Source organism: Natator depressus, chromosome 2 (genome assembly GCF_965152275.1).
Source record: "Natator depressus isolate rNatDep1 chromosome 2, rNatDep2.hap1, whole genome shotgun sequence".
NCBI lineage: Eukaryota > Metazoa > Chordata > Testudines > Cheloniidae > Natator > Natator depressus.
Window position 1 is genome coordinate 131987000 of NC_134235.1, and position 14757 is coordinate 132001756.

At 44.5% G+C, this 14757-nt stretch overlaps 1 protein-coding gene across 1 annotated transcript in view; it reads left to right on the top strand.

Annotated features, from left to right (window-relative positions):
* The first annotated feature begins 279 nt into the window (after window positions 1-279).
* The window catches only part of MARCHF11 (membrane associated ring-CH-type finger 11), a 47011-nt gene continuing 32533 nt past the window's right edge, over window positions 280-14757 (top strand). Inside the window, exons 1-2 of the mRNA XM_074945014.1 lie at window positions 280-642; window positions 2063-2218. Coding sequence (XP_074801115.1) covers window positions 280-642; window positions 2063-2218 — 519 coding nt within the window. The remainder of the gene's footprint in view (window positions 643-2062; window positions 2219-14757) is intronic.

A 14757-nucleotide genomic window follows, 5' to 3' on the forward strand; every position in this document is an offset into this window, starting at 1 on the left:
GGCTCGCGCCGTGTAACGGTCTCTCGCTCTCGCTCGCTCGCTCGCTGGCTCCGTTCGGAGGCTGCTGTTTGCGTCTGGAGCCGGACCGGCGCGAGCCGCCCGGACAGCGGGACCCGCGCCCCGCCCCCCGCCCCCCCCCAGTCCCGGACCCGCCGGACCCGCCGCCCCCGCCCCGGTCACCTTCCCGGCTGCTCTGAGGGCACAGAGCGGGGTCCCCGCCCCCGGGTCCGGCTCGGGCCAGCGGGTGTCCCGGGCGGGAGGGCCGGGCCGGCGCGGGGGATGAGCTGCGGCGGGGCGAGCAGCATCCCCAGCCCCGGCGAGCCGCAGCGAGACCCCGCCGCCGCCGCCCCGCTGGAGCTGCCGGGCGCGGAGGAGAGCGCGGGGCTGCGGCGGCTGCAGCCCCAGGCGGAGCCGGCGGCCGACGACCCCACCGGGGCGGGGCAGAGCAGCGGCTCCGGCGGGACGCCCCCGGGCCCCTCCGGGGGGAGAAGGGGCGGCTCGGAGAGAGCCCGGGGGGAGGCGGGGGCCGTGGGCGGCGACAAACCCGAGACCCGCTCCGTGTGCGGCAGCGACAGCGGCAGCGACAGCAACCCCGGCGGCGCCGGCCCCATCTGCAAGATCTGCTTCCAGGGCGCCGAGCAGGTGAGAGCCGGCCGGACAGACGGACCCCGCCTCCCCCGCACCCCGGCGGGGCGGGGGGGGGGCGAGGGACGGACAGACAGACGGACCCAGCCCCTCCGGCCAGACAGACACCGCACGTGCGCCGCCTGCCTCTCTCCCTGGCGCGCGCGGGCCGGGGCAGGTTGCTGGAGGCTGCTGGTCCCAGCCCGCCGCGGTCAGCACCCTGGACAGGGCTCTGAGCCGGACCCCGCGCTTCGACTGTCGCCGCCACTGGCTGGAAAACGAGCCCCGAAGTGGCCGAGTCGAGCAGGTTCAGTTTCGTGAGGCCGCCCTGGGGTGGCTCGTAACTCAGCAACAGCTGGGGGCAAATGCAATCGCGGGCCTGTACAATGGGCACAAGAGCGGGGGGTTGCCACACGCCTCTGTGAAGAGCTTTGCCAGCCTGCGCTGCCAGTCTAGAAAGGCAGGGAATTATTGGTCTATTTGCTTAGGATGCAGCCTCTCCCCTCAAAGACTTCAAGGGAAAACCCACATTCTCCAAGCGTCTTGTCGTCTACATTTTAATTAACCCTTACTAGTTTCCCAATACTTTTATGAAGAAAATCTAGGGAAAGATTTCATGATTGGTCATTATCATAATATCGGAGCCGGACACTTCCACGAGCATTTTACTCTATATCTGTCAGCTTAGTCGGGCAGCTCCCTCTCTGGGCCATTATGACATAAACGGGGGGGTTGGTTTGTTGTACTTTATTTTCTCTATTAAAAAGCAAGAAAATGGAAAAAAGAAAGATATTATTGGTATTGTCCAGTTAGACTTTAATATATGAGTCTACTAGCTTTGTGTTTTATTTTAGAACACAGGTGAGGACAATTGTCAGTATGTGAGGTAGAACTATTACATTTTTGAAGTAGCATCACAGAAATAAGAACGCTTCAGCCAACCACACAGTCATTCATGTATTTGTTATAGGATGTAATTCTGATGGGAAAGACATATTTAGATTTTTTTTAAAGTGTTCATTTTGTAGAGAATTTTTACGGTGTAATTGCATACAGTACAAATGCTACTGTAAGCATGCAGTTCACTATGATGTCATACATTTCTTTCTTATCCATGACTAAGAATTATTTTTGTACTTCTGTGTTTTCTCTACATCTAACCATCCATCTAAAAGTTACTCGAAAGAGATAATAAGGTGACCATTGGCATAATAATTACACATGCAGTGAGTTACCTGTTCTTTGTAATGTGGTAGAATATTTAAGGTGGAAATGATATCTTTAAAAGAGCTCTAACTTTTGAGTTTTATTCTAGCCAAAAATATAAAAGTGTAGGATAGTGACTAAAACAAACTCATTGGCCCAGAACAGATAACATGAAATATTGTATAAGAAAACAAAATAAATCCCCCTGACATTTATTTTTGTCTTGTTTCAGGGTGAATTGTTAAATCCTTGCCGATGTGATGGGTCAGTACGGTACACACATCAATTGTGCCTCTTAAAGTGGATCAGTGAAAGAGGGTCATGGACCTGTGAGCTCTGCTGTTACAGATACCATGTTATAGCAATTAAAATGAAAAAACCTTGCCAGGTAACATTTTTACATACTTACAGACCAAAAATGTTACTTAGTGTCTATATTTCAGAAACTTGCAAATGTTAATTTATAGCACACGGGCAGATTTTATAAAATATTGGTTTATTCTCCTCCTTGACATTGTCTCAACAGATCACCTCTGTGAGATTGCATACCCTGTTGTGAGGCATTGGACCCCATTTCAATGTGCTTAGTCATTGGGGAAGAGTACACATCAGAGTAGGATCCAGTCATTTGGTAGGGGGAGGCTCTTCTGGCCTAAGACTACTTACAGAAAAAGTTCTTGCCTCTACCCTGACAAGAGCTGTTTGGATCCCTTGCCTGTACGCAGAGCAGCCAGGTCCTCTAAGGACTCGGGGTGCACCCTTGATCCATCTTCTTCAGCAACATACAGGAAGTGTTAGGGTTAAACTGTTACCAGTAATTTGCATTAGTTCTCTGGATCTGGTAAAGACAAAGATTGGCTCCACTTATGCCCTACCATTATGGATTCAGAAATGATCAAGCCTCCTTGGATCTAAGCCAATCTTATCCTTTGGGTCCATATTTCAGACAGGCTAAACACTCCTTGAAGTTCCTGTAGAACCAGGAGCCAATGCCCTCCTACCAAAGAGGTAGCATATTCTCCAGTGTCTTCTTAGTCATGTGCTGATTGCATCTTTGCAGATTTCAACAATCTGAAATTTGATTAATACCTTTACAAAAGGTTATTTTCAATATTGAGTCCAGTTCAGATGAGATACTTCATTTGGGAGAGGTGTATTTCAGTCATACGTCAATTAGCACTATTCCTCAACCCACCTCCTGAGAAGTGTCACTACTATCTAATCTCTCGCAGATGGGATCTGGGTAGATAGTGTCATGAGACAGAAAGATGGCTTATTTACCCACATAACTTTTGTTCTCAAATGTATTGCCTCTACAGAGCCACACCAATCCTCCCTTTCCCCTTCGACTTCAGAGATTTACAGGATGTGCCCAGAATTAGAGAGGAAAAATTAGGAGTTGGGTTTTTTGTAACCCTTAGTTCCAGAATGTTGAAACAGCCAGCCGTGAGAACATTTCTCCTAGCATCCATCTGCTTTGTATGGTTTCTTTTGCTGCATGGCATGTAATCTCAAAGTGGGCCTCTATGGAGGCAGTAGATTCAGGGAACAATATTTATGTTGGTAACCTCTTTTTCAGTATATTTTGTCTTGGTGTAGCTATGGCACCTAACCATATGCCAGCTAACTGCCATCAAGGGGCCCACTCCTGGAAATATGCAACATGTTGACAGGATTAGGCACGAAAGCGTAATTACAAACTGAGAAAATTCATATTTACTTTTAAGATTAGCCAACTGGTTTGCTGTCAGTGGGAGATGTAGATTACAAATTAACTGGAGAGATGCAAGTTGTGCATTTTTCCCCAGCATCCTGTCCTTTCAGTGAGCCAGATGTAAACAAGCATAACTCTAATAGTAAATGTTAAAGTCAGTGGAATTGCTCCTTATTACAGCAGGGGAGAATTTGTCCCAATTCTGATGCTTGCTTTGTCTCCGCTCCAATGATTCTTTCATTTTTATCCAGTGGAGTGGGGGTGTGGGTGTCAATAAATGCATGAGAATGACTCTGTAGCCTGGTGGTTATAGCATGGATGTGGGAGACCCAGGATCTAGTCCTCCTGCTCCAATGGCTTTAAAAATCATCCAGAGTGGAACAGCTTCAATAGGAGATATTAAGGGAGCCCCATATCAGAATATCCCATAGCCCAGAGTCTAGAGCACCTACCTGAGAAGCAGTGGGTATCAGTTTAAATCCCTTCTTCCCACTCAGGTAGAGGAGAAACTTGAACTAGGCATCTCCTACATGTCAGGTGAGTACCCTAACCACTGGGATAAACATTATGAGGGAGGGTCTCCTGTCTTGCGTTTTCTGTAAGCTTCTCTATAGGGGCCTGATCTGATAGGCAAGCCGTGGGCATACTTACTGGATTGTGCCCTGCAGGCAATTAGATGGAGGAATGCCTATCTTCCCCTAGTTCGTATGTTGCTTTGGGGCTATAAAAGAGAATAACAGGCTACTTTTTCTAAAATGTTTTATATTTTAAACTGTTATATATGATCATAGAATTCTCATTTGTGGATGGAAATGCAAGAAATATTAGTCAGTTAACTTTATAATTTGTTAGTTTTCAAGAAAGAGGAGTCCTAGTGGTGAATTAATTTAGAAGCTGATTTAATGTTAAGTTGAGGAAAACATCTTAAATGTTATTCAGAAAGAACCAGCAAGATATTTTAGACATAGCCTGAATGTGAGGACATAAAGATAGATCTGAGTTGAAGAAGATTCCCAGGTTACATGCCTGAGTGACAGGCAGGATGGTGGTGATATTCAAAAGAGGTTGGTGTGGGTGGTTGGGAGAAGAAAGAGAGAGATTAAGTACTCTGTTTTAGCCATGTTGAGCTTGAGCTGATGATTAGACATCCATGAGGTGATGTCAGAGAGACATGCCAACATTTTAGTTCAGAAGACAATAGGTCTGGAGCAGAAAGGTAGATTGTGAGTGGTCAGCATAGGGATGGTAGCTGAATTTATGTCTTCAGATGAAATCACCAGAGATAAGCTATAGAGGGAGAGCAGCAGGAGATCTAGGACAGAGCCCTATGGAACCCCTCACAAAAAAATTGGAGGGCAGAGAATTCTCCAAAGGACAGGCAGAAGAAGAGATTAAATAGGTAGGAGGAGAACATAGAAAAAGGACAGAGACATGGAAGCCAAAGGTAGGCAAGATTTCAATAAGAATATGGTTGACAGTGTTAAAAGGGGCTGAGAGGACGAGGAGGAGGAGGAGAATAGAGTACTGATTCTGAACTTTGGCTAGGAAGAAGTCAGAGACTTTGTAGAGAGCAAGGGAGTGGAGTGCAAGGGGCAGAAGACAGATTGGAAAGGCAAGGGGTGCTGCAGATGGAAACCACACATTTGGTGTTTGTTATTACTAATTCAAACGAGGGGGTGCAGTAGCATCATCCCCAGCACCCTTAGTACCAGAACAACTGGTCTAAAATGAAACTGGAGAAGGGGAACTCTAGATAGTGACTGTAAACAGAAAAGGAGTACTTGTGGCACCTTAGAGACTAACCAATTTATTTGAGCATAAGCTTTTGTGAGCTACAGCTCACTTCATCGGATGCATGCTGTGGAAAGTGTAGAAGATCTTATTATATACACACAAAAAGCATGAAAAAATACCTCCTCCCACCCACTCTCCTGCTGGTAATAGCTAATCTAAAGTGATCACTCTCCTTACAATGTGTATGATAATCAAGTTGGGCCATTTCCAGCACAAATCCAGGTTTTCTCACCCCCCCCCCCCCCACACACAAACTCACTCTCCTGCTGGTAATAGCTTATCTAAAGTGACCACTCTCCTTACATTGTGTATGATAATCAAGGTGGGCCATTTCCAGCACAAATCCAGGGTTTAACAAGAACGTCTTGGGGGGGGGGGGCGGGTAGGAAAAAAACAAGGGGAAATAGGCTTGAATAGAGACTGGGAGTGGCTTAGTCATTATGCAAGGTAGCCTAAGTTAATTGTATCCAATTTGCAAATGAATTCCAATTCAGCAGTTTCTCGCTGGAGTCTGGATTTGAAGTTTTTGTGTTGTAAAATAGCGACTTTCATGTCTGTAATCGCGTGACCAGAGAGATTGAAGTGTTCTCCGACTGGTTTATGAATGTTATAATTCTTGACATCTGATTTGTGTCCATTTACTTTTTTACGTAGAGACTGTCCAGTTTGACCAATGTACATGGCAGAAGGGCATTGCTGGCACATGATGGCATATATCACATTGGTGGATGTGCAGGTGAACGAGCCTCTGATAGTGTGGCTGATGTTATTAGGCCCTGTGATGGTGTCCCCTGAATAGATATGTGGGCACAGTTGGCAACGGGCTTTGTTGCAAGGATAGGTTCCTGGGTCAGTGGTTCTGTTGTGTGGTATGTGGTTGCTGGTGAGTATTTGCTTCAGGTTGGGGGGCTGTCTGTAGGCAAGGACTGGCCTGTCTCCCAAGATTTGTGAGAGTGTTGGGTCATCCTTCAGGATAGGTTGTAGATCCTTAATAATGCGTTGGAGGGGTTTTAGTTGGGGGCTGAAGGTGACGGCTAGTGGCGTTCTGTTATTTTCTTTGTTAGGCCTGTCCTGTAGTAGGTGACTTCTGGGAACTCTTCTGGCTCTATCAATCTGTTTCTTCACTTCCGCAGGTGGGTATTGTAGTTGTAAGAATGCTTGATAAAGATCTTGTAGGTGTTTGTCTCTGTCTGAGGGGTTGGAGCAAATGCGGTTGTATCGCAGAGCTTGGCTGTAGACAATGGATCGTGTGGTGTGGTCAGGGTGAAAGCTGGAGGCATGTAGGTAGGAATAGTGGTCGGTAGGTTTCCGGTATAGGGTGGTGTTTATGTGACCATCGTTTATTAGCACTGTAGTGTCCAGGAAGTGGATCTCTTGTGTGGACTGGACCAGGCTGAGGTTGATGGTGGGATGGAAATTGTTGAAATCATGGTGGAATTCCTCAAGGGCTTCTTTTCCATGGGTCCAGATGATGAAGATGTCATCAATATAGCGCAAGTAGAGTAGGGGCGTTAGGGGATGAGAGCTGAGGAAGCGTTGTTCTAAATCAGCCATAAAAATGTTGGCATACTGTGGGGCCATGCGGGTACCCATAGCAGTGCCGCTGATCTGAAGGTATACATTGTCCCCAAATGTAAAATAGTGATGGTTAAGGACAAAGTCACAAAGTTCAGCCACCAGGTTAGCCATGACATTATCGGGGATAGTGTTCTTGACGGCTTGTAGTCCATCTTTGTGTGGAATGTTGGTGTAGAGGGCTTCTACATCCATAGTGGCCAGGATGGTTATCAGGAAGATCACCGATGGATTGTAGTTTCCTCAGGAAGTCAGTGGTGTCTCGAAGGTAGCTGGGAGTGCTGGTAGCGTAGGGCCCGAGGAGGGAGTCTACATAGCCAGACAATCCTGCTGTCAAGGTGCCAATGCCTGAGATGATGGGGCGCCCAGGATTTCCAGGTTTATGGATCTTGGGTAGTAGATAGAATATCCCAGGTCGGGGTTCCAGGGGTGTGTCTGTGCGGATTTGATCTTGTGCTTTTTCAGGGAGTTTCTTGAGCAAATGCTGTAGTTGCTTTTGGTAACTCTCAGTGGGATCAGAGGGTAATGGCTTGTAGAAAGTGGTGTTGGAGAGCTGCCGAGCAGCCTCTTGTTCATATTCCGACCTATTCATGATGACAACAGCTCCTCCTTTGTCAGCCTTTTTGATTATGATGTCAGAGTTGTTTCTGAGGCTGTGGATGGCATTGTGTTCCGCACGGCTGAGGTTATGGGGCAAGTGATGCTGCTTTTCCACAATTTCAGCCCGTGCACGTCGGCGGAAGCACTCTATGTAGAAGACCAGTCTGCTGTTTCGACCTTCAGGAGGAGTCCACCTAGAATCCTTCTTTTTGTAGTGTTGGTAGGGAGGTCTCTGTGGATTAGTATGTTGTTCAGAGGTATGTTGGAAATATTCCTTGAGTCGGAGACGTCGAAAATAGGATTCCAGGTCACCACAGAACTGTATCATATTCGTGGGGGTGGAGGGGCAGAAGGAGAGGCCCCGAGATAGGACAGCTGCTTCTGCTGGGCTGAGAGTATAGTTGGATAGGTTAACAATATTGCTGGGTGGGTTGAGGGAACCATTGTTGTAGCCCCTTGTGGCATGTAGTAGTTTAGAAAGTTTAGTGTCCTTTTTCTTTTGTAGAGAAGCAAAGTGTGTGTTGTAAATGGCTTGTCTAGTTTTAGTAAAGTCCAGCCATGAGGAAGTTTGTGTGGAAGGTTGGTTTTTTATGAGAGTATCCATTTTTGAGAGCTCATTCTTAATCTTTCCCTGTTTGCTGTAGAGGATGTTGATCAGGTGATTCCGCAGTTTCTTTGAGAGCGTGTGGCACAAGCTGTCAGCATAGTCTGTGTGGTATGGTTCCCTCAACCCACCCAGCTATTACCAGCAGGAGTGTGGGGTGGGACGAGGTATTTTTTCATGCTTTTTGTGTGTATATAATAAGATCTTCTACACTTTCCACAGCATGCATTCGATGAAGTGAGCTGTAGCTCACGAAAGCTTATGCTCAAATAAATTGCTTATGCTCAAAAAAATTAGTCTCTAAGGTGCCACAAGTACTCCTTTTCTTTTTGCGAATACAGACTAACACGGCTGTTACTCTGAAACCTGACTGTAAACAGTATGCTCGGTGATCTTAGAGATGAAAGGGAGAAGGGGCAGTAGTTGAAGAGGCAAGTAGGTCAAGGTTAGGGTGTTTTTAGGATGAGAAAGACTAAAGCATGTTTGTGTTGCCAGAGGAGAGTAAGAAATTAAGGAGAAGAGTAAGGGAGGGGATGAGAGGTCATGCGGGAGATCAGGAAATGGGATGAGGTCACTGGGGCAAGTGGAGCCGGGACATCTTTGTGGCACTTACCACATCATCTCATATGGACAGCTAAGTGGCTGGATCACTTTATGATTACCTGTTCTATTAATTTCCTCTGGGGCACATGGCATTGGCCACTGTCAGAAGACAGGATACTGGGCTAGACAGACCTTTGGTCTGACCCAGTATGGCTGTTTTAGGTTCAACACAATGGTTGAGGGGAGCCCACTAGATTGTGTCTGACTAAAAGCACAGCATGTGTTTGTCTAAAGCATATCTTCCAGAAAGGCATCCAATCTTTATTTGAAGACATCAAAAGATGGAGATTCCACCACTTCTCTTGATAGTTTATTCCAGTGGGTAATCACCCTCATTGTTCAAATGTGTGTCTAATTTGGCTTTGTCTGGTTTCAGCTTCCATCCATTGGTTCTTGTTATGCCTTTCCCTATGAAACTATAGAGCTGTTTAGTACCCAGCATTTTCTTCACATGCTACTTATACATTGTGAACAGTCACCTCTCAATCATTTTGATGAGCTAAATTGATAGAACTCTTTAAGGGTGTGTCTAAGCTGCAATCAGCAGATATGGCTGCAGCACTTCTAGATGCGCCTTAGTAGATTTGATCTGGTGAGATCAAAGCTAGCTCACATAACAATAGCAGTGAGGCCACAGCAGCACAGGTGGCTGCATGGGCTAGCCCCACCTGCTTAGGACCCTGGGTACATACTTGAGTGGCTGCCACCCATGCTGCTGTGGCATCACTGGTATTTAATCTAGCTAGCTGAAGTATGTCTACACATTCTGCAGTCACATCTCCCAATTGTAGTGCAGACATATCTAAGTCTCACATTGTAAGGGATTCAGAGTGGTAGCCATGTTAGTCTGTATCAGCAAAAAGAACGAAGAGTACTTGTGGCACCTTAGAAACTAACAAATTTATTTGAGCTTTTAAAGTTTTGCCTAGAGGGGAATCCTCTGTGTTTTTGAATCTTTTGTTACCCTGTGTCAGGATTCCTTTCCCACTCTGAATTCTGGGGTACAGATGTAGGGACCCACATGAAAGACCCCCTAAACTTATTCTTAAAAGTTTAGGTTAAAACTTCCCAAGGCACAGATTCTTTTCTTGCCTTGGGATCGCTGCCACCACCAAGTGATTTAACAAACAATCAGGGAAAGGACCACTTGGAGTCCTATTCCCTCAAAATATTCCCCCAAGCCTACACCCCCTTTCCTGGGGAAGGTTTGAGCATATATCCTCACCAATTGGTTACAAAGGGACTACAGACCCAAACTCCTGGGTCTTAGAACAATGGAAAAATCAGTCAGGTTCTTAAAAAGAAGGATTTTATTTAAAGAGAAAAGGTAAAAGAATCACCTCTGTAAACTTAGGCTGATAGTTAACCTTACAGAGTAGCAGAAAATTCAAAGAGCACAGAGGAACCCCCTGTAGCCTTAGTTTCAAAGTTACAACAAAACAGGGATAAACCTCCCTCTAGCAAAGGGAAAATTCACAAGTTGAGAAAACAAAGATAAACTAATATGCCTTGCCTGGCTGTTACTTATAAGTTTGAAATGAGAGACTTGTTCAGAAAGATTTGGAGAACATGGATTGATGTTTGGTCCCTCTTAGTCCCAAGAGCGAATGGCCACAGAAAACAAAAACCCAAAACAAAACCTCTCCCCACCCAGATTTGAAAGTATCTTTTGTCCCCATTGGTTCCTTTGGTCAGGTACCAACCAGGTTACTTCAGCTTCTTAACCCCTTACAGGTAAGGAGGAATTTAGGCTACCCCCTATGGTTATGACACCCTGTAAAGTTATTTTCCATCCTGATTTTACAGAGGTGATTTTTACATTTTTAAAAAAAATAAAATCCTTCTTTTAAGAACCTGACTGATTTCTCTATTGTCCTAAGACCCAGGGGTTTGGGTCTGTGATCACTTTGTAACCAATTGGTTAGGATATTATTCTCAAGCCTCCCCAGGAAAGGGGGTGTAAGGGCTTGGGGGGATATTTTGGAAGAATAGGAACGCCAAGTGGTCCTTTCCCTGATTTTTTGTTAAATCACTTGGTGGTGGCAGTGTACCCTCCAAGGGAAAAGAATTTGTGCCTTGGGGAAGTTTTAACCTAAGCTGGTAGAAATAAGCTTAGGGGTTTTTTCATGCTTTCTTTTAAAAGCTTATGCTCAAATAAATTTGTTAGTCTCTAAGGTGCCACAAGTACTCCTTGTTCTTTTTATTGTAAGGCGTTGTATCTAACCCTTGAATTGTTCTTGGCTGTTTTCTGCACTTCTGGTGTTTAATTTTTTAAGAGTGCTAAAAAACTGAACTGTACACAGTATTCCAGTACTGGTCTTACCAATGCAGTATACAAAGGTAAAAAACATCTCCCTATTCCTCCTTACATCTAAGGAGCATATTAGCCCTTTTTGTCACAGAATCACAATGGGAGCTTATATTCAGTTGCTTGTCCACTGTGACCCCTAAATCCTTTTCAGAGTCACTGCTTTCCAGTATACAGTCACACATTCTGTGGTTATGGCCTGCATTCCTTGTTCCTAAATGTATAACTTCGCATTTGGCTGAATGGGCCCAGTTTATCAAGCAATTCAGATAGCACTGTAAGTTTTTCCCTTCAGTGGATTGACATGAATCCTGTTAGTGATCTTTCCACAGATTCATATACAGTAACCTTGCCATAACTGACTTCCTTTAGAAAATCAAGTTCAGTGTCTTCATTGTTTTGCCAGGAATGTGACCTACCTGAGCAGCAGTGATCTGGTCCTTTAGTCAGTTTCCAATTTAGCTTTCCAAGTCACTTTTAAAAGAAAGTTACCCAGAATGGAACAGTTCTTTCAGTCATCTCCATGCCCTCTTCTCATCCCATACCTGCCATGTTTCAGAGAATGTTCTCAAGGGCAGATCAGTCACACAAAAGTCAATATTACTGCTGCAGCTTGCAACAAAGGAAATTTTCATTGTTTCAATAATATTTCACTTATATTGATGCCTTTTATCCTATGATTTCACAGCAAACCAATAATCCTCCAAACACCTCTGAAGAACAAACAAGTATTAATATATCCATTTAACATACAGGTGAACTGAGGCACAGAAAAGTTAAGAAATTACTCCAAATCAAATGAACTAATAGTTTGGTAAAACTCTGAGGTAAAAGTTCTTCTTTCAAATATACATATTCAGCTACACTGACTTTAAAGTGTTACACACACATATACCGCTACAGCTCTGGGGGCAGAATTTGGTCCTCATAGTTTAATAGGGGACTCTTACCAAAATGGTAAAAAAAAGAGCAGGAATTAGGTACAATATCAACTTGTTACAAATGAAACTTGGGAAGAGGCACTTAGTTTCATGTGCTTTTATGCTTTCAGAATGTTAAGAGTTAGATGGTACCTGTCCCTGTTCAGGTGTGCTAAGTGAGTAGAGGGCACAAGGTTTTCCTCTCCTTATGTCCTTCTTCCAAGGGTAGATACAATCCATCATAATCCGTGTGCTCAGGGTGGGGAACCATGGAAGTCTTAATGCCTCCAGCAGCACTAGATTCCAAAAGTGGGCAGGAAGCACCTCTTCCACACAGACCAGCAAAACTGAGTGTACACTACCCTTTTCAGGGAAGCCACAGTCCCTCTGAAATCAGGTGGTAGCATGCCTCACTACCAGTGCCAATATGGCCTGCAATAGAAGAATCACAGTTTGCCCCTAAGTTATTAACCTCTTCCCAAAATATAGTCCTTATCACGGATCTGCTTGGAATCCTAAAATATTTGTTATGAAGAATTTAGATCAGATTTTAAAGATGGTATACTATTCTGCTTTGAAGTTCATGTTATGGATCATTTTAATAGCAAAGAGATGAAACAGAAGCCACCTTAAATGAGTATACCCAGCTGACAAAGTAACCCAAATGACTCATCCAGTCTTGAGAATATTGATATCCAATCGGCATGTAAAATCAGTTTTTTCCTGTTTAGACTTTAGTAATATAGTGTAACTATAATGGTTATTTTTCTAGATTTGTCAAACTGTTGTGCAGCAGTTTCAGTTGTTAGTTTCCTCTGTCCATTATGATCATATAATTCATTTTCCAATTCATCTTCTTTATCATACCATAGTTGTGCATAAGGGTTCTATCCAATTCATACAGAAAGTAGTGGAAAGGCTCAATGACTTCAATGACTTCAATGGGAGCTGGATCATGTCCACATGACTGACATTTATATAATGTTATAGGTGTGCATGACTCTTTACTTGTTACAAGGATTTAGGTCTCTGGCCAAGAGAGCACTTAAGCACATGTTTAGTTCTGTTGATGTGTTTGGCATATATGACTCATCCTCAAAAGTGATGACTTAGTGTTCTACAGTATCCATGTACAAATATAATTTACAAATAGAAAATACTAAAGTAATGAATTAATCTCCATTGTGCTGCAAGCAGCAATAAGTGCAGCAAAAGGGGCATTTAGATATGTGCCAGCATTGTCAGTACATATGCAGATGAATTGATGCTATTGATTCTTTAAGGGTTTGGAGCTACATCTTTGGTGGAGAAGTGAAAGATTTGTGAGATTTCTGTGTGGAGCTTATATTCAAAATCGCAGCGGACCCTATAGGTACCTACACCCAACATTTTGGTGCCACGGGCATTCACAAAACCTCTGCATAGCACTGCTTAACCCTATAGGTTCTAAATTCCCTAGGTACTTAAGTTTCCACTGAAAGTCCCCATGGCACCTAAATTTCTGCTGGTGGACATGTACTCAGCTGCCTCACTGCTGATACTGCCAAGCAGCTTGACACCTAACTCACAGCTAAACACTGACAGGATTCACAAAGAAGGGTCTTCTCCACCTGTGGGGCCTGATCCAATAGATTTGCTGAGGTACTACTTTAAAGCACATCTACCAGCCCAAGCCCTACATAGAACATTGGTGGTGGTGCCATTTCCTCTTATACTCAATAGTCTGCTGATTGTTCCAGCTGGGTAAGTGTGCTAAACTGATAAATTTAAAGGTAATAAGTCATAGGACCAGATGGTATTCACCCCAGAGTTCCTTCAGAACTGCTCCTCTGACACCTCAGTCTAGGACAGTTCCTCAGATTTATTTCCTAAAGAGAATGGCTCAGGTGTGGGAATCTCCCTCACATCCTCCACAATGAAGACTGATGCAAAGAATTATTTAGCTTCTGCATAACAGCCTTGTCTTCCTTGAGTGCTCCTTTAGCACCTCAATTGTCCAGTGGCCCTACTGACCGTTTGGCAGGCATCCTGCTTCTGATGTACATAAACTAACAGCAAAAAAAGAGTTTGTCTTTAGCTAGTTGCTCTTCAAATTCTTTGATACACTAAGACACCTGGACTCCTCTAGGGGAAAGCAGCTCACAAAGCCCATGCATAGTAAAATGAAGTGAGAGTACTAGAAACAAGTTTTCACTAGCTGAACCTCCAACAGTTGGAACAACCTTTTGGAGAATGTCTGGCTTATGCAGAGTCTGACCATTTTCAGACCACACTGCAAAAACATCACCTATAATGAAATAGGGAAGGGACTGGGGGAGGGGGGGGAACCTTTATACATGTAGGCCATTATTGTCCTCTAATCCATCTGTATTCAGTCGTAGAGGAGAGCAGCAGCCCCAGGGAGATAGTTATAATACCTGATTCTGAGCTGCCCAGCCCTGGCAGAAACTAGAGCAGCTGGGAGGCTACTCTAGCTTTCACTACTGGCATGTGCTGTTCAATCATACTTCCCTCCTCCTAAGTCAGGCACAAGGGGTAAGTCACAGTTGGCACACATTTTAAAGCTTTTCTCTGAGATATCGACTGCCACAAGAGAAGACCTTAACAGCTATCTTTGACAATTTTAAGGCCATGGTGCAAAGTGGCTATAACAGAGTGGAGAATGCCACCCATATATTTAAAGGAGAACCTCCTTTACCAAAATATGGCAGAAGAACAGAAGATTCATGAAGTCAACTTATAACAACTTGCTGCACAGTTCTAATTTGCCTGGAAATCACTTAGATAGCACAGAAAATAGTAACATTGA